The sequence below is a fragment of the Rousettus aegyptiacus genome, unplaced genomic scaffold (genome assembly GCF_014176215.1).
Source record: "Rousettus aegyptiacus isolate mRouAeg1 unplaced genomic scaffold, mRouAeg1.p scaffold_m13_p_8, whole genome shotgun sequence".
Taxonomy (NCBI): Eukaryota; Metazoa; Chordata; class Mammalia; order Chiroptera; family Pteropodidae; genus Rousettus; species Rousettus aegyptiacus.
Genome location: NW_023416311.1, coordinates 10,206,013 through 10,231,282, shown reverse-complemented (window position 1 = coordinate 10,231,282; position 25,270 = coordinate 10,206,013). Strand labels below are relative to the sequence as shown.

The window sequence follows — 25,270 nt, the reverse complement described above, 5'->3', positions numbered from 1 at the left end:
ATCGTACGACATGTATGATTGGGGTCTGACTTATTTCAGTTAGCATCGTGTTCTCAAGGTCCATCCACGCCGTAACATAGATCAGAACTTGGTTCCATTTTATGGCTGGAAAATGCCCCATCATATGGATTACCACTTGCCATTTTTTCATTTTCCAGTTGATGGGCAGTTGGGTTGTTCAGCCTTTTTTTTTTTTTTTTTTTTTTTTTTTTGCTATTACAGTTTTCTCATAAACATTTGTGCACAAGCGTTTCACTATGGTCTGAATATTGGTGTGACCCCAAAAGGGCCTTCACCAGAACCTGACCATCCTGGCACCCTGACCTCAGACTTCCAGCCTCCAAAACTGTGAGAAATAAATTTCTGTTGTTGATAAACCACACAATCTATGATATTTTCTTAGAGTAGTCCAAAGGGATAAAGGCCCATTTGTTTGAATGTCACTTACACAGATGACAATTATTATTTTATTCTTTCCACTATTTGTTTCAATGCTCATATTGTCCCACATTTGATCAGTGAAAGCCCCTTTGTATTTTCATGTTTAAATAAATTTCTAACTATCCAAGTAATACATGATGCAGCTCTTTAAAAATTAAAACAAAATCCCCTTGGACCTACTCCCAGCCCAGACCCCTCCCAGGAAGAAATCAAGGTTTCAGTTTGAAGGTATCCTTCGAGACTTTTCTCTGTGCGTTTACATAACATGCATGTCCTGAGAAAACAGTATTTTGTGAGTTTTTTTCTTCCTACGTAACTGATATTATACAGGACGTATGACATTGTAACTTGCCTTTTTTTATCTAACAATATGACTCGGTAAAATTAATGAAATTGGCGGATTCTTTAAAATACACCAAATCCTGTCAGATCACCTCAAGAAGTGGAAGAGAGTTGCACCTGGAACATTCCACATGTTGTATCTCACTCATTCTCACAACATTTCAAGGCAGGTATTATTATCAGTAAACTTAAGTAAAATTAAGTTTCAGAGAAGTTAACTAGCCCATGTACCTAGCATGTGAAAAGCTCTCCATGATTATGTGCTGAATGAGTGACTATGATTCATCAGTGGCCAAGTTAGGGATCTGAAGCCACCTCTGTCCAACCAAAGGCTAGCTTGGTGTCTGTCCACACAGAACCAGGAACCAGAGAGGTGATCACTGTGCATTTGTAACAACTGCTGTTAGAAGCTGGTGGGAGCCAAGGAGGCAAAATTGTAATTACCTGCTTTCAGCAGTCCTAGGGGAAGAGATCTCTCTGCAGGAGGACAAAATCTTCTAGGACTGATTGAAAAAACACATCAAGCATTTGGTAAGACATTTGGAAAGGGGGGTGTTTTGAATACCCGAGCTAATACTAATCACCTGATAGCAATTTCCTGCAAGTTGGCTCCTTATCACACATCTGGCAGTTCAGTCCATCTTCCCTTTGTTGCATACATAATGTCATTAGCTCAGGCAGCAGGGATAATGTACACTCCAGCATACATGAGTTCGTTAGCACTGTAACTCTTCTATCTCTAAGCCTTAAAGGAGACTCTCAGAAAAAGAGATGTGCTTGGGGTGCTAAAAGGGTCTTTCACTCTGAGGGTCCATCCAACAGACTCACTCAGACACTTCAGAGAACTGAGTCTGCATCCCAGCTCTGCCACTCCGGAGCTGGATGACTTTGAGTAAGCCACTTCACCTCTCTGAGCCTTAGGGGTGGGTGTGTGGCAGGGGAAAGGACTTAAAAGGCAGAGGGGCCAGCAGAGTGGCTTGTAAATAACTGAGCCTCAGATGTAGAGCCACCCTCCTCCACACCCTTCTGGCAGCTACATCCCCTGGGGACAACTGGACCAGGACTCCAAGATGGCTCTTTATGTACTGTCCTGGGGAGTTCAGGAAAACAATCTGCTTCTTTAAAAAACACTTTTAAAGAGATAAATAATCTGTGTTGCTTGGTTACCCTATCAACCCTTCGTATTTTATCAACAGTAACTATGAAATTGATGTTGACCCTCTTTTGCACTGAAAAGAGAAAATCCATGTAAAAATAATTAAGACAAAGGGTGCCAGTGAGGTGCTGTGTTTGTGCATGTGTGTGTGTACGTGTGTGTGTGAGATGCAGGTACATGTGCACATACATTTTACATCCATGACCGTCTGTGCTTGGACCTTCACTTGAGGGGAACATTTGTTTTGGATTTCATTTGCTGTTATACTCCACTTAAGACTTAGATTCTTCATTAGCCTGGCACTGGGGACTTGATGAGTGGATGAATAAAATAACTACCAGCTATTATTAATAAGTACTAAGAGCAAAGATGATAATAATAATGAACTCATTTCCCATTTGCCCGGAAAACACTCGCCAGCAGCACTTAAGGCTGCAGAGTTTACCCCCGAGAAAACTCGCGGATTATAGCGCTAACCCTACCCTCAAAGTTCGCCACAAAATACCTCGCTTTTATTATTATTTTCACATCGCTCTAGTATATCAATAGTCTTTGGAAACAAACGACATTATTCTATTTACAGCATTCTGTTTTCAGTAGTGGTATTTCCATTTACAAAGTATAGTAATTCCCAATTGCTGAAAAAGTCAAATCCTAGAAAATGCAGCATTCCTGCGTGTGATGCTAACACTGGCAGCAAGCTGCACTTTTTCCTTTTCTCAATGGGGAAAGGGTTAATAAATAGCTCCAGGCTGGTTAACAGCACAGAGGCTCTAGCATCCTACTAACCCACGTTCGAATCCAACCCTCACTACTTAGTACCGGAGTGACCTAGGGCAAGTTATCTGACGGCTCCCCAAGCGCAGACCAGTCCCACCCAGGCCTGCCATCCCAGCAAACCTAGGCAGGTGACAAGAGCACCTCACCTCAGCCTCTACTACAGAGACTCCCAGAGCCCAGAGAGAGGACTGCGTGGGGAAGCCGGTGGCCCCAGGACGCATGCGCGGCCCGGCAGGTGGGCGTGGCCACAGGGCGGCGCGGGCGCAGGCACGCACAGGGGGTGGGGCCGCGCCTGCGCAGGCCGCCTAGTGTAGCGGCCGTCTGAGCCTAGCGCGAGAGGGGTCCGCGAGTTCCGACGGGCGGCCGGTGCGGGGGTAAGCTCATGGGGAAAGCGGAGGGGTGGGGTAGGGTGCTCCCTTCAACACAGGGATCCCTGTGTTGAAACCCGGGCTCCCTCGGGCTTGAAGCCCAGCTCCTCACAGCCTCAGATAGAGCGAGCATAAACGATAATATTGATCATTGAATCAGTGGGAGCGTATGGTCGTTTATATGCTACGCTCTCAACTTCCTCGTCTGCTTGAAATTTTTCATGATACAGTTGGAAAAAATAAAAAGGGGAAAAAAACTTTACCGGTAGAAATGGAAATTCAGATTCCTTGCCATAAATAAAAGACTACTATGAAAATGAACACAGTGCAAACAAAACAGCACAGTTTTAGCTGGATTCTTCTCCCTTGCCCAGGCTTGGAGACTTTCTTTTTTAGGAAAACTTAAAAGAGAATTGGAAAGGGAAGTACTTCACCCCCAGGTGATACAGAGCTATTTACAACCTGGCTGGGGGATGTTTACCCTGTTGCCTTTTTGGGGACTGGCTGTACTAAGGACACTTCTCGCCTCTCAGGGGCTGCCATCCCAAGATTAATGTGGAGCCCGGGCCATGGTAGATGGCTCGCACCCCAGCCATGGATGAGGTCACTTTCAGAAGCGACACTGTGCTGTCAGACGTTCACCTCTACACTCCAAACCAGAGACACCTCATGGTGCGGCTAAACAGCATGGGGCAGCCTGGTAAGGTCCTGGGGAGGGGCCCAGCCCCCCATGGATTGCATTTTGTTTTCTGCTTTCTCATACTCATTTTAGGGGGGAAAGATAGGGAAGACTGGATTGCTTAACTGTTACCTTCACACCATTTCTTAAGTGCCTTTCTTTCATTGAGTACACTCCTGTGCTTTCCTGAGCACTTGCTGTGTGCCAGGCCCAGGACTTGAGGCAAAAGTGAATGAACCCCTGAGCTCTCTCAGGGAGCCCAAGGTCCAGTAGGAAAAACCGGACAATGGGGCTCCATTTGCCCCCTGCCCTTCATTTCCTCCGTCCCTACCCAGTCCAGCTGCCTTCATCCCTTGCTGGCTGCCTCCAGCTCCTCCCACCAGAGCTCTTTCCCTGGGTTTTCTCCTGTGGTTTCCCCCACCCATCTCCCCAGAAGCCAAGAGTATCTCTTTAAAATGCATATCACATCACTGCCCTTGCTCTTAGAATAAATTCAGACTCCTCGCTTTGAAGCCCAGCTCGACCCAGCCCCTGCCTGTGTGTCCACACTTATTTCCTCCTCCGCTCACTGCTCTGCGGCCACTTTCTGCTCCTTTCTGCCCCTTACACAGTGCATATACCTTCCTCCCTTTGTGCATTTGCTTTAGCCATTCACTCTGCCCAGAACATCCTTCCCTCTTAGCCCCAGCTCCTCAGATGTCACCTTAGACAGGCCTTCCCTGTCCACCTTCCCCAGGCCCATCACCCTGTATTAACTTGTTATTCCGGTGTGACTGATAACTCCCCTTTCCCTCGTGTCTCAATTTGGTTACCTGGATTCCAGAAACTGAGGCTCAGAAGAGGTAAATGACTTGCCCAGGGAGAGATGGCGGGCTCCAGCCTAGGACTGTCTGCTCAAGTCCTTGAACCTCCCACCTCCAGCACGCCTCGCCTGGCACACATACTCTTACAGAAACTTGTCCCAGCTACCAGATGTAAGGGGCCCTTGGTATCCTTGTCCTGGCCTCTAGACCTTAAGAAGCAGGACAGTGTAGTGAGAGGAGGGTCAGCTTAGGAGTCAGGCAGCCTAGGTTTGAGCCTTGCCTTGGCCACCCTCAAAGCTGTGTGACTTCGTCAGCTCCCTTAATTTCTAAGCCTCAGTTTCCCCATCTGTAACAGCTGATAGTACCATTTTCGTAGTGACTGAGGATTAGATGAGATAACGTGAGTGGGCCAAGCGCCTGCCTTGTAGGTGCTCGTTAAATGGTAGTTGCTCTTGGTGGTGGTTTTGGCTGCTTTGGTGGCCCCTGTGTCACGGCTGAATCAAATGGGCCTTTTCTGCTGGCATGAGTATTTCTCTACCTGGCCTTTAAAACTCTTTTCAGGTAGAAATCAAAATTTTCTGAGAGAGGAAGGGAAGAAAAGACAGCTAGAAATAGTTTTTTTTTTTTACGTTTTGTCTTGCCTTTCAGTTTTCCTGTCCCAGTTCAAGTTTGTGTGGAGCCAAAATGCTCGGACAGACTCAGGGGCCAAGGGTGGTGACCACAGAGCTGTTCCCACAGAGGAGACTCCTGCTGGGATAGACTGCACCCAGTCTCCTCCCCGGTCTCCCCGGAGAGGCCGGAAAGGGAAAGGCCGAAGCAGTGAGGGTTTTTCCCTCCAGGCCTGCGCTGACACCGCCTGCCAGGAGGGGGCGGGAGCTCAGCTGGACGAGGATGGGGATTTGGACGTCGTGAGAAGACCCCGGGCTGCCTCTGACCCCGACCACACAGTGCCCCCAAGAGACAAGGTACACCCCATGATTCTAACGCAGGAAGAAGATGACGTCCTGGGAGACAAAGCACAAGAGAACAGCACCCACGATGTCATCAAAATAGGTAAATAAAGGCCTCGCTCACGTGCCACCAAGGCAGCACCGCAGTGTTGATCAGGGACAGTGCGTTTGAGCTTTGGCTGCGTTCAGGCGCAGGCCAGGGTATTGTAGCCATTAGCCGTCACCTCCTCCAGGAAGCCTCGCTGCCATCGACATTCTGACCCAGCTCAGCTGGGGGTGCGTGTCAGGGGCAGGGAACCATGAGAGATTCTGGAGCCAGAGTGAATCTGGAGGAGTCTTGTGGGCCAGTCAAGTGGACCAGGACCTGGGGGCTGGATGCCAAGTGGAGGAGGGGAGGAGAGGAAGCAGCGGAAGCGGAATGGGACAGGGGCTTCACTGGGCAGGGTCAGGAGTGTCCAGCACCCAGGCTTAGGGTCCGGCGATGCCAGGATTTCACATCCCTGGGAATGCCGGGAGTGGCGAGGATCTAAGGCAGGAAGTGAGCCAGTGCTGGAGACACGCCAGTCGTGTCCTGATAGCGCACCTTCGTCACCTCACGCAGTCTTCCCAGCCCCCTCTGGGGGGGTACAGATGAGGAGGCGACAGGCCCAGAGCCATGCAGCTTGGTGGTAAGGACGGTTCCGAGTCCACGTAGTGCGTCTCCATAGCCGGGGCGTTTGCCACCCCTGGCAGTGCTCGTCTGGGGGAGGAGAGCTCTGGTTTAAGTCCATTCTTTGGGGTCCAGGGTCCTTGATGGTGCCTGAAGTCTCCAGTAAACCTGGGCACTGGCCTGGGTTGGGGGCCAGTTGGGACACTGAGAAGCAGACAGACAGAACAGCAGCTCTGATATCCAGCCGCCCATCTGTTTGTAGAGCAGTTACTGAGTGCCTGCCGGTGCTGCAGGCAGGCTGTGTTCTAGACCATTCCAGTGGGGCGCCGTGGAGGTCACGCCAGAACCATACTACATGCGTTCTGTGGATTAACCTCTGGCCCTCACGGCCTTTCCAAGGATGAGTATTCCCGTTTCACAGAGGAGGAAACTGAGGCTCAGAGACATTGAGGAACTCGCCCAAGGTCACACAGCTAGTCAGTGGCAGCGCCGTGATTCACACCCAGGTCTGTGTGATGCCGCGGCCCATCTTATCCACGTTGCGTGGTCAGAACATGGCACAGTTCTGTTCGCAGGGCTCAGTGATGGCTCGTTTCACTCTCAGCCCTCGTTACTCAGCCCCCCTGAGGAAGGGAGCGGCAGGCTTGGTTATTCACAGCGCATGTTCGGCCTCCGGTGTGCGCATGTCTCGCATTCGGGTAATTTACCATCCTGCAAGCGAAGAACAAAGTCTCGTAGGAGAGGGCGCCCCGCCTGCCCATTCCCCATCTCACAGTGCCTGGAAGTTCCCCTTCCTTTTCACCATCAGTCAGTCCCTCCCTGGCCTGAGGAAAGACAGCAGAAAGGTACTCACATGCTTGACCTTAGGCCTTAACTCCTAAGTATTCTTATTCCTTCTGCAGCTGCGGCACTTCCGTCTGTAAAATGTGACATGGGATGGGGTCTTGGACTCTGGCATTCCACAGAGCTGGGTTTTGAACTGGCCTCTACCCCTCACAAGCAGGTGACCTTGGACAAGTGTCTCACCCGCCCAGGGCCTCAGTTTTTGCACCTGTGAAATGGGGTCAGGGTTACTGTCCTCCCTGGGTCTTGGTGATGACTTAATAAATGATGCCCAGAAAATGCCTACCACGGGGCCTGACTCGGGGTAGGTGCCAAGCGGGTGTCGATCTCCTGACCACCCTTTTTCTCTGACCCATAAGCCAAACTGTTTTTCTCAGGTTATGGGCCCATTTTAGAAACTGATTTTTTTTTTTTTTTTAATTCTCTGTGGGAGGAGAATGTCCTTTCCATACTTTCAGGGGATTATAAAAAACCTAAAAAGTTTAGCCATGGGCCTGCTATGAAGCCACAGACCCAAGGTTCCAAGTAAATCATGATCACTTTCCTCATTTTATAGACCAAGGAACTGAGACCCAATGAGAATGCGGAAGAGGCAGCGCTGGAACTCAGGGTGTTGGATTCTGAGCCCCGTGCCTTTTCCACTGGGCCTGTGAATTGAGCAAGTCCCTCAGCCTCTCAGACCTCAGTTCCCTTGTCTGTAAAATGGGCATAACCTCTAGCTGTGAGGATCGAAGAGTGACGGCTCACGTAAAGCTTCTAACACAGCGCCTGGCACAAGGCACTGTTCAGTAAACGTGAGCTGTCGATAGCTTTCATTCCTGGGAACTGACCTGAGTGGGGAGAGGGAGACCGGCCGGGGAAGAGTCTAGGTTGCTGCACGTCTAGAGACTCTGCCCTGATCTGGGCAGGATACAGATCAAATTCCAAAACAATTAGTCTCACTCCATTTGCTAACCCCGGAGTTTCTCATGGGTGTGCTCCTCAGGCCAGGCTTTTGTGTTCTTATGATGCTACTGGAATTGCTTAAACATAAACGGTGACTTTCCACTGGGGCAGGAGCATCCCTCCGCGCCTACCCCCGCTGCCCCTGCCCCAGCCTGACCCCGGTTAGGGAGGCCCACGAATGAGGCGATGATGTTATTTCTGCATTTTGTAAAAATGCAAACTGTGGCTCTGGCGGTGAGGAGTTGACTCAGGTGAACGCTATTTGTACAGCCGGGGTCCAGGACACAAGCTGACCCAGCTGGAACGTGACAAAACCCGATCCCCACACAGGTCTGTCTGAGCTTGGTCCATGTTCTCTCAGGGGAAGCCAGTCATCCTTTGAATACAGCTGGAGGGGCAAAGGTTGTCGCCACAAAACCCCTTGGAGAAAATGACCAAGTTTGACCAAGATCCTGTTGGGGCCAGGGCTGGGGTCAGGGATCAGAGGGCGCGGGGAAGGCTTAGCCAGGCAGACTACAGGGAAAAGGTAGAGGTGGGAGGCCCACGTGAGGGGAGACACCAGCCCTCACAGGGCCTGCAGAGTCTGGGCAGGGTGGGGCGTGGGGCGTGGCAGCCGATACCCAGGGTCTGGAGTAGGGCCGTAGAAATGAGAACCCCGTTTTTTCCACCGTGCACCACACAGACACAAACCCAGGAGTCTTCAGCCTGCCAGGTGCGTCCCTGCGCCCTTCGCTCAGGGAGCCTCTGCCTGTGCTTGCGAAACTGTGTCCCTGGGCACCTGTTCGGGTCCTTCCCCACTTTAAGGGGAACGTCTCTCCCCGCTTAGGGGAGAGGCAGGCCAACAGCAGACGACCTGCCTTGGACTCTACATCTGCCACATGCCCTCTCTGTGACCTCAGCAGCCTGCTCCACTTCCCCAGCCTTGTTTTCCTCACTTTTAAGCCAACTTGTTGTGTCGGGTAGTTTTGAGGATAAATGAGGTGTTATTTGCAACGCCTTTAGCATAGCATCTGGCTCAGAGAATGTGCACTTTTCTTATAGTTTTGACAAACATGCCAAGCCTCAGTCTCAGTGTCCTCATCTGTAAAATGGGATAACAATCACTGCTTCACAGGCTGTCGTGAGGATCATGTGAAATCTCAGTGCTCCCAGCCCCAGGCCTGGCTCAGGGGAGGCGGCCACCCGGTAAACGTTCAGTGAGGGCGCACTGGTCGGCGGTCAGTGGACATACTTTGTTCTAGTTTCAGACTAAGTGGGCATGTGTCGGCCTTCAGCAATCTGAAGTCCTTCCGAAAACATTTACTATAAGTGCCTTCTTCCAGATCACAATATCAAGTCCAGCCAAGAAGCTGGTGGCAGTAATTAGTCCTTTATTCAGGGATCAGATTCTAAGTCTGCGTGAAGGGCAGAAATTTGGTCGCCTCTATCCTGGAGAACCCCTCAGAGCGGTGGCCCAGGTCCCCGGGAGGACGGCAGTCAGCCAGTTCCTCACCCGGCCTGGGGACATGACAGCTCCTTCTTCGGTTGGGCACCGGACAGAGCGGTCAGCTTGTGGTCTGGACCCCAGCTCTACAAATAGCGTTCACCATTAAACACCCACCTTGGCACAGTGAGATGCTCATGCCTTGAGTGCTCAAGGGGACCAAAAGCAAAGAAGGGCCGTGCGGGCTGCCGCCTCGCCTCCCGGGGCAGGCCCTCGGGGAGAGGAGTGCGGGCAGCTTCGCCGCAGCGCTTCCCACCCTGCTCTTCTCACCGCTCGCTCCGTCCCTCGGTCCCTTTTCCCGTGTTGCCGTGAGCTTGTGGTTTGGCGCGTGCTGGTCCTGTGAGCGTGCGAGGTTACCCTGCCATGCGTGTGCTGTGTGTTTTAATTTGCTAGCCATCGCCACCTCGCTTAAAAATACAAGAGCCAGTGCTCACGTAGCAGCAAAAGTGTTTGCCATCATCCCTTGTTCTCCTCGATCTCGTTTCTCTCCTGTTCCCCCAGCTCCCACCACCAGATGCTATCCTAACGTATTTTGTGCTGGAGAATACTTACCATACTTCTCCTCACCTAAAAACGGGTGTAAACTCGAAGCTTGCTTTGTTAACTTCTCGCGTGGTTCCAAGTGTGAGAAAATATTTCTAAATGAGTTGCGATTACTATAAGCGCACAGTCGGTCAAAACAGTATAAATATGGCAATTGTAGAATGCAGTTATTGAACATGAAGGATGGAGTGCGGGTGTGGAGGTCGGACCACACCTGCTGTGATCCTGGTCTTCAGACTGTGGAACAAAGAGACCCAGTTATCTGAGAGAGTGAGCCCCGGAGCCTGGTCTGCGAGTGGCGCTCAGATGTCCCCTCCTGACTGGTAGCACGGCCTGTGTTTCTGCTTCTCTCGATGCGCCCGGCTCCAGTGCCCGTGGCGTGTGCAGGTTGCCGCGTGTCCTGTCTGTCTGTGTTCTGTCCGTCCCCATTTTCACGGTGGCCCTTTCTCTTTTGGTTTCTGTCCTGTCCAGAACACACCATGGCCACGCCCCTGGAGGATGTTGGCAAGCAGGTGGGTAGGTCCCGTCCACTTCCTGTGGCCCTGACGGGTCTTTCCCAAGCCTCACGCTGCCTGTCCTTCCTTGTCCCTCTCCCTCAGGTGTGGCGGGGCGCCCTGTTCCTGGCTGACTACATCCTGTTCCAGTGGGACCTCTTCCAGGGACGCACCGTGCTGGAGCTCGGGGCTGGCACGGGGCTCACCAGCCTCGTCGCAGCCACCGTGGCGCAGACGGTGTACTGTACAGGTAATGCCCGCCATCTCAGCGCGCATGCTGGCCGTGCGAGGGAGCTGGGGAGCGAGACCGGAAACGGGCCGTCGGCCGCTCCGGGCTCTGCCATCCTGTCCCGCTGGTCTTCTCCGCCCTCCCTTGTGTTCCCGGCAATGTCAGGATGACCCAGCAGCACCCAGCAGGCGCAGGGCCCACTTTGGCTTCAGAAGATTCCAGCAGCTCTGCTGGTACCTCTGCTCACACATCCGTGAAAAAGCAAGCATCTCAGAAAACCATGAGATGTGCCTTTTATAAGGCTTAAAAATCAGATTTGGTATTTTTTTTTCCACAGTTATGGAAACCTTGCTTAGTCTTAGTGGAAAACTTGTAGAACAGCAAATAAAATTTACTCATGATTTTATAATCCTCGATTCATTCAACCATATGCAGTTTCTGGAGCACCTGCTATGTGCCAGACATGGCTCCAGCTGCAGGAGTTCCAGGAGTGCATAAAGCAGATCAGGTTGCCGTCCTCGAGGAGCTCACGTTTTAGAATCTATATTTTAACTGCGTACTTCTTTTATAATCTTTTCCCTTTCTTTGTGTGTTTATACTCCCAAATAACATCTCCAAGCAAATTATATATGTTTGGTGCTGTTTCCTGCCAAAAATATTGGAAAACATTTTTAAGACTATTTTCCCATGTCGTTAAAAATTATTTATAAATATGAAACGTCCAGGTATTGTTTCTTTCTTTCTTTTTCTTTTTTTTTAACCACATTTTGGTGGTTCCCATGTTTTTCTGGTGGGGCTTTTTTTTTTTTTAATTTGCCAGTTGCACTGCAATGAGCACCTTTGTGCATCTCTCTCAGTTAATCTTTACACTAAAAAAGGGTACGGCCTTTTTCAAGCTTTTAATACACATTGCCAAATGATTTTTTTTTTTAATTTTTAATTTCGAAATAATATTAGATTCACACAGAAGTTGCCAAAATATTACAGAAGGTGCCGTCTACCCTTCCCCAGCTCCGTCCAGTGATAACATCATACATGACCATAGTTAACGAAAGCTAGCAAATCGGGGAGCGCAGTGCCATCAGCTGTATACCCCAGACTGGCCAGTGCGCCAGTTTATGAGAGTAATATCTCCTGAGGTAGGTATTATATTTTAAATCTTTAGTTAATTTGCTAGTCGAAATGGCATCTGCTGGTGTGGTTCACATTTCATTGATTCCTAGTTCATGTTTTCAATGGCCCGGTTCTTTTGCTCCTGAGACAGGAAGGGGGAAGCAAGGATCTCCTTGAGTCTGGCAGACTGTTCAGATTTCCCGAGTGAATCACTGGTCAGGAGTCTGCAGGCCTATTTGATGCTCCTTGACAATTTCGTGTACATTACCAGCAAGCGCTCACTTGGAAGTGTCAAGCCATAATGCAGCACCCGAGAGCTGTGTTCTGTGCCCACGGCCTAATAGGATATGATCCTGTCATCTTATCTTGAGAGATTTACCAGTGTGAAGAGGAGAGCTTGCGTTCAGATGGCACGTTACAGTTAGCACAGCCTTTCGTATGCGCAAGCACCTGGTCGTAACTTCACAGTGACTGTTGCAGTCACCAGGGAGCGTGTTCCCATCCCTTTGTCCAAATGAGCAGACCAAAGCCAAGGTCAAGTGGCCGGCCAAGGTCATAGGTGCTAAGGGGGGAAGAACAGCCCCAGGGCTCCGGGTCTCCCACCTTCACGCAGCCAGAGCTGCCCCTCTCTTGTCCGTTTCATATGTTAGCATCCCACACAAGATTTGTTTTGACAAAAACTATCACAGAGGCTTAAAAATTTCTGAACCAGTCGCATGCTATTAGACACACACCACCCACATTCTCTTCACCCAGGGGCCTAGCAGAAGGAATAGGGGTGTCCCCTCCATGAGCAGGGAGTTCCCCACCACCGACCAGGCTCTGCATGGTCCCTGGGATGGAGACAATGGTCTAGGCCCCGGGGAGTCTGCAGCGAGTGGCATGGGGGACATGCACAGCCACAGTGGGCCGGACAGGTGTCATTAACAAGTAACTTTCAGTACCTTCCACACATACATTCTCCTGAAGGCAAATTAATTTTTAGCTAAGTGCTATATGCTCTTCCCCATTCCCCCACCCCCAAGCGAGGTTCCACTGCTTGATAGAATGTTAGGGAACCCCACCTGCTTGGGGGAGACACGGGCGGCAGTGACGGTGAATCACGCACAGGAGAGCGTACCTCCAGCCTGCTTGAATCTGCTCCGCTAGAGACACTTAGGTTCAAATCCCAGCCCTTGCTCTCGTTAGTTATACATGACTTTGCTCGAGTCTCTTCCATCTGCGAAATGGAAGCCATGATCCCGGCTCGTCGTGGAGTTAAAAAATGTGTCAAAGGGGAGCTCTCACCCCTTCCCTCCGGAGTGCATGCAGAATCCATGCCCACCAGGGTGATCATCTTTTATTTAAAGAAAGGATCATTAAAAAGAGCCTTAGGGCGAGCGTATTTAATTTTGGCAGTCAGACACACGGGAGACACTCCGTTGTGCACGTTTCTGCAGTTTGTTAATACAGCTCTCTCTGGGCAAAAACACGGAGGTAAAAGTGTCACAGTGGCTGGCACTTTACGGCATGCCCTTCTGTCGTTCCAGATGTCGGCGCAGATCTCTTGGCCATGTGCCAACAAAACATTGCCCTCAACAGCCACCTGACTGCTCCTGGAGGTGAGGCCCGGCGGGTCTTCTGCCTGGGAGGGAGGTGTCTCTGTCTGGCAGGCAGGACAAACGCCCAGGACCGTGACCCTGGGAGACAGGGTCCCACCCGCTTCCACGTGCACCAAGGTGGACGCAGGCAGCAGACCAGTGCCAGCTTCCCACAGCTTCCGGTCCCTCAGATCCAAGACGACTCTGTCCTTGCAATGTCTTCCCACGCCCACCGCTACCTTCTGCTTCAGCTCCCTCCCTGCTGGACCTCGCAGAGGCCCACGACCTGGTCACCTGCCCAAGCATCCGTCCATGTAGCAACTACAGTGACCTTTCTAGATGCAAGACTGACCCTTTCCAGGAGTAAAGTCCAAGTTCTCCCTCCGACTCCCACACGTCCTGGTCCGGGCCCTGCCGGCTTTTCCTGCCTCCTTGCCTGACAGTCCACCGTCCAGCACTGTAGCCAGCGAGCCGAGGATTCATTTCACGTGTGCTTCCTGCCCTCCGCCCAGAATGTCGTCTCAGCCCCGGCACCCCCCACCCCTGCCATCTGCCGGATCATCAGGTTCCTGCACCGCCTGCAGGCATAAGTGTCCGTGATGGACGCCAGCAGCCGGCTCCTCACTGGACCGCCTGTCCAGACTGTCCTCGGCCGAGCAGCCTAGGGCACTTTTACCAGCCTCACTCAGATCAGGTCGCTCCAGCTCACCAGACCCTTCAGAGGCTTCCCCTCGCTCTCCCGATTCCTGGGCTTGTCCTGGGTCCTGCAGGTGCCGCCTCACCCCTCCGCAGCCCCTCCCCCACAGCAGCCCCTCCACTTCCGGCCATCTGGACCCTGCAGGAGGGTCCCTTCCCTGCGGGGCCTGTGCACTTGCTGTTCCCTCTGCCCAGAGCGGTCTTCCCTCCCTCTTCCTCCTGTCGGCTCCTAATTATGCTCAGGTCTCCAGACCGTGAGGTCATAGTCCCCTAACATACCCATGACACCTTGAATCATTACATTTGACATTCATTTGTGCAACTAGTTGATTGGCGTCTGCCACCCCGCTAGACCACACGCTCCACGAGGGCAGGGGCCCTGTCTGCGTTTGGTCCCCACTGCCGAGTTGTTTACTGAACGCCCAGCGTACAGTAGGCCGTCTGCAAGCCTCCCCTGACACCCCCAAGAGCCCCTCTCTTGGCCTCTGCACCTGGCCACACTGCTTCGTCGGTGTCTGCCAACTTGCCAGTGTCTCCTCAGCTGTGGGTCCCCAAGGATAGGTGCATGTCTCATAAATCTTCCCTGTGTCTGGCACTGGATCCAATACTTAGCACTCAAAAAAAGGCTGGACGGATGGAAGGAAGGAAAGAAGACAGAGGATGTATATGGGAAGATGGATGTATAGGAAGCGGGGAGGGAGGGAGGGAGGGTCACAGAAGGGTGAGAGGATGGGTAGGTGGGTGGGTGGGTTTTGGTGTGCGATGTAGAAGTTCCTCGTTTCCCTGATGGATTATAGAAGTTGGGGAGTTGCGCTTGTGTTTTTACAGACGGTGTCGTGAAGGTCAGAGAACTGGACTGGCTGAAAGACGGCCTCTGCACAGGTGCGTGTCTGCCTGCCCCGCGTCCCGTTTGATTCAGTGGTTCCTAGTACTACCCTGGGACTTGGGCCCGGTGGCCTTGACCGACAGCACAGTCCCGGCTGCTGCCACATCCCCGACTCACTGCAGGTTCTCCCCGTTGGCTGAAGAGTGGCAGGCGTCATTCCTGGAGCACCTGCTGTGTCCCAGGCACCTTGCGGTCGTTCTGTTCCCAGCCCTCACAGCGTCGCCGTCCAGTGGCTGCTATGATCCCTGAGTCATGAGTGCAGACTGACGCCCAGGTTAAGTGCCCGCCTGGGGTCCCACGGCTGGCGCTTGGCAGGGTCAGGGTGTGAACCCAGGTCTGTCGGAGTCGAGGGCTTGGACCGTTTTCCTGAAGGCAGTGGCGCCAGGCGGCAGCCCCCCACTGGCACCCTGTCCTCTGCCCACAACGGGGAGTCAGCCGCGTGGGTTCAGGGCCCTGGACGGTGGCGTTTTCTAAATTCCTTGTGCAGACTATTTCAGACCTGCGTGCTTGCTCTTTCTTTTGTACAATAACTTTTCTCTTCCCTGTGAGATGTCAGGTGAGGAAAATCACTGCTCGTTGAGTACCTGTCACCTACTAACCACGTAGCATACTTTAGGTTCTGTCACCTCCCCAGCCAGGCTCAGAGGGAACCATGATTATGTCCATTCTAGTAGGAAGACCCAGAGAGGTTCGGGGCAGGAGCTGAGGATGCAGGTACAGATCGTGTTCTGCCCAGGCTATCCGCTGAGGCGGCAGGTGCCAAACCGCACCTGCCGCGCACTGGCCGAGGCCACCCCGGCAGGAAGCACGGGGGTCCCCACACAGGCAGCGATGTCCCTGAGGCCAGAGCGCCGGTATTTGGGGCCGCCCGGCACACCCTCTAGCCCCATTTCTCCTGAAGCCTCTTTCAGTCGGTCTCAGAGCCAGTGGCCTGCAGACAAAGGAAGACGCACAAAACTTTTTCTTCTTTCACAGACCCTAAGGCGCCCTTCAGCTGGTCAGAAGAGGACATCTCCGACCTGTACAGCCACACCACCATCCTGCTCGCGGCCGAAGGCAAGAGGGTCCTCCCCTCACAGCAGCCTCACTGTCGCCTGCAGCCAGCGGCATCCCCACCCCTCCCCGGAGTTCCTTCCATTTTAGAAGCATCTTTCCAAGACGTTCCTGCCAAAAAAAAAAAAAAAAAGATTAAAAAACTCTAACGGTCGCAGCCCCATTCGTCAGGACTCAGCCGTCAGCGTCTGGGGGGGTCGTCTGAGGAAGCGGCGTGTTTTCTGCTGACGCCTTTTTTCTTCCCCGCAGTGTTTTACGACGACGACCTAACCGATGCTCTGTTTAAGACCCTCTACCGACTCGCTCACAAACTGAAGAACGCCTGCACGGCCATCCTCTCCGTGGAGAAGAGGTGAGGCCCGCACCGGGAGGGCGGGGGCGGCCACGCCGGTGTCCCGAGAGCCGGGCCCACCTCCTACCCGCGCGCTCGTCGGTGTCCTCGTCACTCAGTCCGCGAACCCCTGGCGCACGTCCATTACACACGTGGCCTCATTCAGTCCACGCACCAGCCCCGCCCGAGTGCAGGCGCCGCACCCCCTCTCCGCAGATGCAGAGAGGAAGGCCAAGAGGCAGGGGACCTTCCGGCCCCGGCGAGTCAGCGGGCAGATGAGGACGTGAGGGCGGGTCGTGAGCCAGAGCCGAGACACGTGGCCACCACGCTCCATGGGGGGGAGGCCTCTCCTCTGTCTCTCTGGCCGCCATCGGTCTCTGCAGGCGCCCCAGGTCCCCGTCCTCTCCCTGCTGCAGACACAGCCCCTCCAGGACGCTTCTGAATGAGCATGCTACACGTTAGGGCCCCCGCTGGTGGAGCGTCCATCTTGTGAGAGACGTGAGTTTGACAGTCCGCAGTTTTCGCTGATTCTTAGGATCGTCAGCTTTTCTGTAGGCAGTTTGGAATACGTAGCAAAAGCCATAAAACTGTACATACTGGCATCCAGCAATTCAGCATTCTAGAAGTTCACGCTGTGGGAGTGAGGAAGTGGTCGCGGCTCTGTACAAAGCCACCTGTACGGGCACGCCCTTCTTTGTGTCGATGGTATGTAGGACTTCCCTCAGGGTACACGTGACCAAGGGTGGCATGTGCGCCTCACTTGGATTTTGGTTTTATAGACCATTAGGGAAAAAATCAAAAAGTCAGGAAAAGTTAAACACTGACTGGATATTTTACGTTGAAGAATTATTGTTAAATTTATTTTAGGCGCAAAGAGTCTTTATCTTTTCAAGATACACGTGGACATATTTGCAGAAGGAGTTTTGTGATGTCTGGCATTTGCTTTTTAATCTGGTGCTGGAGGAAGGGCAGGGGTGACAGAGTGTCCGTGAGTTGACAGTGGTCGAAGCTTGGCCGTTCATCACGCTGTTCTTGCTCCTTCTATATGTTCGAAATTTTTCGTGATAAAAGATTTTGGAAAGAAAAGGGGAAAAAAGGTGAAGAGTTGGAATTTCAAGTTGAATCCTGTTGCTGATTAGAGTGCAGAACAGTGTGAGCGGCCGGGCCAGGGTCGCTCTGTGAGGGCTCAGTTCCAAAGTCACCACCTCCGAAATCTTGGCCACCTCGCCCCGCTCCCCAGCAGCATTCCGCCTGGCCCCCGGGCTCTCACAGGCCTCTGCACCGCCCTCGGCCAGTGCCCGTGGTCTGGGCGTCACACACGAAGCCCTATACAAGCCACACGCCACGTCTGTGCGGGCACACACGGAGCTCTGGCCCTAGGAGTCGGTCTGCGGCCACCTCTTGCACCAGTTCGTAGCTCCTCGGGGCAGTGGTGTTACCTCGGGCGCATGACTCCACCTCTCTGAGCCTCAGTTTCCACATCTGTAAAATGGAGCTGATAGTGTCTCCACCTCGCGGGCTGCCCTCAGGCAGCAAGTGCATGCACCGATGCTCAGCACACAGTGGGCGCTCAGTGGAGACCCACCGACGTGAGGGAGGTCGGGGGGAGCAGGAGGGCGAGCGGAGAGGACACGCCCAAACCCCCAAGGTGACGGGCCCTGCGTCGGCTGCTGGCTTGCAGGCTGAACTTCACGCTGAGTCACCTGGACGTCACGTGCGAGGCCTACGACCACTTCCGCTCCTGCCTGCGCCAGCTGGAGCAGCTGGAGGGCGGCCCGCTGCGCTTCGCGGTGGAGCCGGTGGACGCCGCCTTCCCGCAGCACCTCGTGTACGAGCGCATCCAGCAGCTGGTAGGTGCGGCCGCCCGCCCGGGGGCCCCGCGTCGTTCTGCCGTGACGCCGTCGACTCCCGGGGCAAAGCGGTCTTTTTAGCGAAGCCTGTGGTGGGATCTGCCCCTGCTCTCAAAGGTCGCCGCGTCCGGGGCGGGCCTGCCAGGCTTTATAGCACATGCTTCCCCGGTGGGCAGTTCAGACCCAGAGGAAGCTGAGCCAAGGGTGGAAGGTTGTTCTGATGCCAGGACTTCCGGTGCTGAGGGTCACATCTTCACTGAGCAAGTACGCTGGCCTCTCGGACTAGGCAGGCCTGTCTAGTGACCGGCGACCCTTCTGACCCTGCCCGAGGGGACTGCGGCGTGTTAGGCCTCTGCGTAACCCTCCTGACGACACCTGTGCCGGGTGCCGTGCCGAGCGCTTTTCGTCCACTGTCTCGGTTCACGCCGCGGCGAGTCACCCAGCCGGGGCGTGGCAGAGCTGGGACCTCATCCTGCAGCCACGGCACTTCCTACCACCGTTTTTAAACCCAGCACTTGGGGAAGTTTCGAAAAGCCAAAATTAACCCTTAAAAACCCCTGAGCATCTCCAGGAGCTGGGTTTGTAGACGTCCAGAGGTCGAGAATTCACGTCTCTCGTCGCCTCGCCCTTTCGGCCGCGGCCTCCTTTCCCTGGGCTTGCGGAGACCCGGGCCCGGTTCCGAGAGGGACAGGGAGCGGGCAACGCCGGGCCCTCTCTCTCAGCGCTCGCGTGGCTCTGCATTTGTGCGAGGACGTGTGTTCCGTGCCACCGAGTCAGCTCCGACCCCTGGCGACCCGGTGGCTGAGCGGCGGCCACAGTGCCCTGTCCCCCACAGCCCTGCTCAGCTCCGGTAGGCGGAGGCCTCTGGCTTCTTTCAGATGGCCGATCCAGCTCACACTCCGTCTTCCTCTTCTCCTGCTGCCTTCCGTTTTTCCCAGCATTACTGGACAGTCCTAGTTGTGTCCTTTTCGCCTCCAGTGGCGTTCCAGGCTTCAGTTGCTCTCGGACCCACGCGCTGGTCTTTCTGGTGGCCCCGGCTGTCCCCGCAGCTTCGCTCCAACCCCGTACGTCCCATGAGCCCGTTTCTTCCTCTCAGCCCCCACTGTCCCACCCCACCCCCTTTCGTTTATTCCTCCGCCACCTCTGGGCAGCGTCGCCTCCCGGTAGACGGCAGACAGAGGCCGCTTCTGCTGGTGAGGACGCGGGGCTTCCACCAAGAGCCTGGCCTTTGTACCCGCTCCAGCTGCCGGCCTTGTGAGCAGCTTCACGTGACTGAAAAAGTCAGCTCCCTCTGACTCCAGCAGCCATGGCCCATGGCGCTAGAGACCTCCCCAGACAGGGGAACTGTGGCACGTCGCCACCTTGCTTCCGGTCCCTTTCGACCGCGCGGCATCCCGATGCCTCCTGGACGGGTGCCGGGACCCGTGCATCCAGCGTCTCCTCCACAGCGAAGCAGAAAGAGCAGCCCGGAACCGTGGGGAAACCGGAGCGGGCGCCCCGCGCCCGCAGTGGTCCGCGTCTGCCGCGGCTCCCGTGCCGTTGCTCCTATCGCTAGTCACACCCCTTTGTGGAACTGCGAAGCCTCCTTTGCACACCTGGGGCCCCTTTCTCTCTGCTGCAGGAGCTCTGGAAGGTGCGTGTGGAACCAGCCCCGCGGCACGTCGCGTCCCCGGGCCGCACGCCTCGGCTGTCCCTGTGACCGTCCAATAAAACCAGACGCTCCCACAGTGACGTGCTCGAGAGGTTGTCATTTTTTTAATGTGGCAAATGGGCCTTTTGTGATGACGACGGTTTTCTGGAGTCTGTCACTGCCCCCCGGTAGCAGCCGGGGAAGGGCGCGGCCCCCGTCTGCCGGCCATTTGCAGATGGGTTTCATGCCGTCACCACAGGAGCCTCGTTTCGGTCAAGGCTGTGGGTGCCCCGTCCCTGGTTGTCTGGGCCCCTCGGGAGAAGGAGGCAGGAACTCGCCTGGCATGGCTCCACCCCGCCTGCCCCTCGAAGTCCAGAGACCCTCCTGGCTTCTCTCCCCGTGCAGCTCCAGCGGCCCCCACCCATGCCCCTGTCTCCCCAAGCAGCCAGGTCCACTTCCCAAGCCTGTTACACCCACGGTCATTAGCTTATCTGGATGCCAGGGACCAGGCATTGGCAGGTCTTAATCCATTGCATTTTCCCAACAATTCCAGGTGAGCGGCCTGGTTAGACCCATTTAACAGTTGAGAAGACTGAGGCTCTAAAAGGAAAACAGTCTCCATGAGGTCAAGGACGTCGTCTGTATGTTCCTGGCATGTGGTCCGGCACATATTGTTGAGTGAATCACTGAAGCAAGTTACTGCTGGGCAGCGTTTCCCAGTTGCAGGCTCCAGGGCCATGTGGCCACGTTTGCAGACGTTTGTGGTGGCCGCAGCCCAGGCAGTTGGTGTTACTGGCCGGGGCGCTGCTGAACATCCCGCGGTGCACAGGAAAGCCCCCCACAACTGCGACCGACCCAACCCCAAATGTTAACAGTGCTGAGGCTGAGGCACTCAGACCTGGAAGAAGAGCACGAGCTACTTTAGGAAAGAAAAACGGGTCTCGGCCGAACCTGGAGTGAGGGTGACTCAGGAGAATGAGTCCCCTCTCTGGGAGTGGGAAGGACATCTACGTACATTACTTTAAAATCTTATAAAGACTCTAAAAGGGAGAAGTGATCCCCCATTTTATACATGAGAAATCTGAATTTCAGAGAGGTTAAGCCACTTGCCCGACATCGCACAGCTGCCGAGTGGCAGAGTCGGGGTCAGAGGCCGCACCTGTCTGCCCCCCGACGCCTATGCTCCTCCCGCATTCCCCCATCCCCTGGGAGCTCGTCACAAGGGCAGTAGCCACGGCCCAGACCCAAGCAGAACGTGCATTCTGACGAGACGTCAGGCGACTTGTGTGCTCAGTGGTTTTGGGAAGCAGAGCCTTTGAGCTGTTCGTGTTTCATGAGGCTCCTGTACACAAACTGCCCCTGACACACTTGCCGTAATCTAGCAGAGTTGCAGGTCCTGACCGGATGCATTAACGACGAGTCTTCAAAACAGAACCCCGCCAGACAGAGCCCCCCAGCCAGTGATATGTCAGCACGACTGGTGACATTTTCCTAGCCCTCCTGAGGACAGGCCCATAAATGTAATTGGCACCAAGCAATAGAGTTGTCACGCCTTTCACCTGGCGCATTCGGGCAAATGCTTTTATAGCTAAACCGCCCGGCCCGAAAGCTGCTTCTAAATGGAGCCCAGAATTAGTCTTGATCCACCGTAATTTACAGCATCGTCAAAGTTTCACTCCTCCGAGTCGAAATGCACCCTTATCACTGTGCTTTTACGGCTTCACTTGAGCCTCTGTTAAGTGCTCGTTTAGCAGCGATATTTCAAAATCATCAACCCGCCGAGATGTTCTTTTGGAGAATTAACCCAGGCCATTGGGCTCAATTCTTTTTTGACACAGTCTCACATTTTCAAAGAAATATATGGCCCAAGGAGGAGACTCGCTTATCCAGGCCCGCACAGGAAAGATGCCTCAGGCCTCCACGGCTCTCAGACGACTGCACAAAAGTCGTCCCGCCAAAACGCAGATTCCGACCCAGTCCCGGGTGGGAGTTCAGCGCTGTGATTTACCGAGCTCGCAGGCGACATGGTGCTGCTGGTCCAGAAACCACGCTGAAGAAGGAGGCTGAGACGGGTCATTCCCGGTCAAGAGCACAAACTCGAGTCGGGCAGACCTGAGTTCAAATCCCGGCTCGGCCACCGCCCAGCCAGATGACCTCGGACAGATGACCGAGCCTCTCTGAGCTTCACCTGTGAAACGGTGAGACGCCTCTCTGCCCAGGATTACGCTCAAGACTGTATGAGCGAATCCGTCTAAGATGCATAGGGACATTTTCAACAGATTGCACAAAGTGTTCTTATAGAATTTTTTGGTTTGGGAACATCTTCAATTTGGATATCGTGGCCCGCATGATTTGTAAGGGTTGATTGTCACCTGCTGGAAAAACATCGTGAGCCATCTCCACCTATCTATAAACAGAACAGGTTCTCTTTGTTACCCTACCCAGCAATAGCGGGGCGAGGAGCCAACAGGAAAAGTCACATTGCACAGGCCTGCCTTAAATTCCAGGCTCCGTGTTATACCCGAGGGTCACTCTGTCTTATACCTGGGGGACCTGGGCAACCAACAGAGGAATGGACAAGTCATCATCCTCCACAACGCTGACCACCCCACCCCGCCCCCCAACGCAATGTCCAACGAGGCTCCCGGTGGGCTGCCGGGAGGCGGGGATGCCTGGGAGTCAGCCCTGGCCTCCAAGTTCTTCATACAGAGTGAAGATCGACGTGGGCTGTCGTGTCCGCCATCTGTGATGAAACCCCCGTGTGCAGACTGACCTCCTAGACTCAGGGAGCCGTGAGCTGGTGGCAGACCCCGGCCCTACATGACCGATATGAAATATTGGCGGAAACCAGCTTGCCACGTCTATGCTGCATCGAGGTGACCCACCCACATCTTGGCCCTCAGCTGCAGCGCCACACATGCCCCCAGTGGATTCAGGAGCAGAGAGGCTGCGTGCAGGGTTCCGGTCCTCCCAATGGGAAGGTTCTCTGCCCTGCATCCTTCCAGAAAGCCATGGAAGCGTGGCATTAGATCGAAGCTACTTGCGTCTCGGGAGTGTGACTGCACATTCACACCCGCCTTTGCCGCTCAGCCAGTGCACGTGCCAGCCGAGCGGCGACAGCACACCCGTTGGCAGCAGGCAGGGGTTTCTGTTCCGGATCCCAGCGTGAACCAGGGAGACCTCAGGGTGCCTGCTTCTCACCCAGCTGCTCAGCCCCGTGCCTCGAAGCGGCTGTCAGAAGGGCTCTGCTCGCCCAGCAACTCTGGGGTGGCCAACGGCTCATTTCCAGATCTGTGAGCTATTAAGTGATGTTTTAGTCTCTCCCGACAGATAGACATCAACCCGATGGTTTTGCAAATTTCATGCCCCTCTGTTAAGACCACAGAGGGTCGTGCTACACAGGAAGTTAGCGGGCAGGGTCAGCACCCCCAACCATGGGTTTGGGTGGCGAAAAATGCCTGGATTCTCGGGGACAGCCCCAGTCTCTGTCCCCACGTGGGCACTCATTCCTGTCGGACCATCTGCATTCAGTAACTAGGATGTGTGTGCTGGCCGCTGAACATCGATGGGATGGATGAGTGGAGAGGGCAGAGGTGGAGGAAGGAGCAGTGCCTCCGTCGGTGAGTGTAGACCACAGGAAATAACGCTCACTGAAGTGCAGTGTGCACATAAATTAATAGAAGAATCGATCTCTATTGATGGATAAGTGCCTGGTCGAAGTAGATCTCAAATCGTTTTCCACGGTGATTGTAAGTGGCAGATTTATAATGATTAAAATATAACTTTATTTTTGAGCTGCCATTTGCAGTAAAGCTTCAAATTAATGAGAACTTGGTTAATTGAACCTGCTTCCCCATCAATCCCGAGGCTCTAGGCTCTGTGAGGTAAGTGTAGGACTCGAGCTGGATGCAGGATCACATCCGCACCATCCCTAGACCTAACACCTGGGCAGTGAGGAGCCACCTAAGACAGGACTTCGGGAGAAATTTGGGACCAGGCTCTAAAGGAGTGCTCGGTAGGAGACCCCAGGGAGTCAAGATGGCAACAGCTAACCGTCCCAGACACTGCATGTGTTAGCTCAGTAAACCCTCCAACGCCTACGCAAGGGAGGGAGTGTCGACCCCCTTTTATGGTTGGGTAAACTAAGGCATGTGGGCAGGCCAGCTGACTCTCCGGATGTCACATAAGTGGTAACAGATGGAGCCAGGATTTGAACCCAGGCAGTCTGACTCTAGAGTCTGAGCACGTCCCCACCAGGCTGTCCACTCCACGTAGCTCCCCCACCGTGGCACAGCTTACAGATGGCAGCTCTAAGGTGTGTGTGTGCACACAGACCGCCCCACACTGCAGTGCTAGGCTTGGGTTAACTTGGGGGCAGGAGGATGGGGGCGGCGGTTGATGAGAGACTTCTGCCTTTCGCAGTGTATACACATTTTGTTTTTCTACCCAACATGGTACCTCTTAGTACCTCTACCCAGAGACACACGTGAATGCAAGTGGGTCAAACCAAGCTTTTAGAATGTGGGTCAGTAGCCAGTTTGGGAAAATCAATTCTGGCCCAAAGGCTCTGGAAGACTTAGAGAAACAGTCTCCCTGTGTGGAGGGCAGCTCATCCTTCCGGTGGGACTGGGCTGCAAGACCAGCACCCGGCGCTGCTCCAACGAGACCCAAATGGTCCACAGAACGAGAGGACTCCGGACCCGTTCGAGCCCCACGTCGTCTCGTTTTCCTGGTCGGGAGCTGGCCGTGTCCAAGCCGTCGAGGAGAATGCAGCCACAGTCTGTCCCGAACGCATAGATTTTATCCACGTTCCTAGCCCATTACGTTTTTACAGAGAGCGCTGATGGACGTAGCAGCAAACTAAACGTGAATCCAGCCACCACAGGAGTGGGGCGAGGGGGTGGCTGCTGACTCTTCCCAGGGGCTAGAGAACTCTCACATGAGCAAGGCCGTGTGGGGGCCACTGGGGAAAGTTATCTGTTTGCCACGTAAGGAAATACAGTCATCCCCCTTATCCGCGGGACCCCGTGGGTGCCCAAAACCGCGGCCCTGTATATACCGTGTTTTGCTACAGATGCACACCGGCGATAAAGTTTAATTTGCAAATTAGACACAATAAGAGATGAACAATAACTAATAACAAAATAAGACAATTATAACAATTTATTGTAATAAAAGTAATGTAAATTCGGTATTGCACTGTACTCGGTCCTTTCACTTACGGGGAGCGCTTCACGGCGCCTCTCTGGGGTACCCGAATTGCCAGCATTACCGCTCTTGCCCTTCGGGACTGTTATCAAGTGAGATGAGTGCGCCTTGAACACAAGCACCGCCACGTGACAGGCGACTATGGGTCCAGCAGCCTAGACGGCTGCTAAGTAACGAGTTGGGCGGGGAGCGTCTGCAGCGTGGAGACCCCAGAGGGG

At 54.0% G+C, this 25,270-nt stretch overlaps 1 protein-coding gene across 4 annotated transcripts; it reads left to right on the top strand.

Annotated features, from left to right (window-relative positions):
• Nucleotides 1–3,003: 3,003 nt before the first annotated feature.
• Nucleotides 3,004–25,038, top strand: METTL22 (methyltransferase like 22). 4 transcript variants are annotated; one of them, XM_016154110.2, is made up of 11 exons: nt 3,004–3,093; nt 3,621–3,787; nt 5,218–5,622; nt 10,454–10,494; nt 10,582–10,726; nt 13,348–13,419; nt 14,923–14,976; nt 15,956–16,036; nt 16,283–16,385; nt 18,046–18,214; nt 19,153–25,038. In XM_016154110.2, the coding sequence occupies exons 2-11, from the start codon at nt 3,664–3,666 to the stop codon at nt 19,507–19,509; spliced, it is 1,551 nt and encodes a 516-aa protein (XP_016009596.2). In that variant the 5' UTR covers nt 3,004–3,093; nt 3,621–3,663; the 3' UTR covers nt 19,510–25,038. The 4 variants fall into 4 exon arrangements, with proteins under 4 accessions (XP_016009596.2, XP_016009599.2, XP_016009597.2 ...); XM_016154113.2 differs by having other exon boundaries at nt 19,836–19,945; XM_016154111.2 differs by lacking the exon at nt 15,956–16,036.
• The last annotated feature ends 232 nt before the right edge of the window (nt 25,039–25,270 follow it).

Coding starts and splice junctions, on each gene's coding strand:
- METTL22 (XM_016154110.2), top strand. CDS start 3,664: ATGGCTCGCACCCCAGCCATGGATGAGGTCACTTTCAGAAGCGACACT. Junction 3,788..5,217: donor AAACAGCATGGGGCAGCCTG/GTAAGGTCCTGG, acceptor CTTGCCTTTCAG/TTTTCCTGTCCCAGTTCAAG. Junction 10,727..13,347: donor GCAGACGGTGTACTGTACAG/GTAATGCCCGCC, acceptor CTGTCGTTCCAG/ATGTCGGCGCAGATCTCTTG.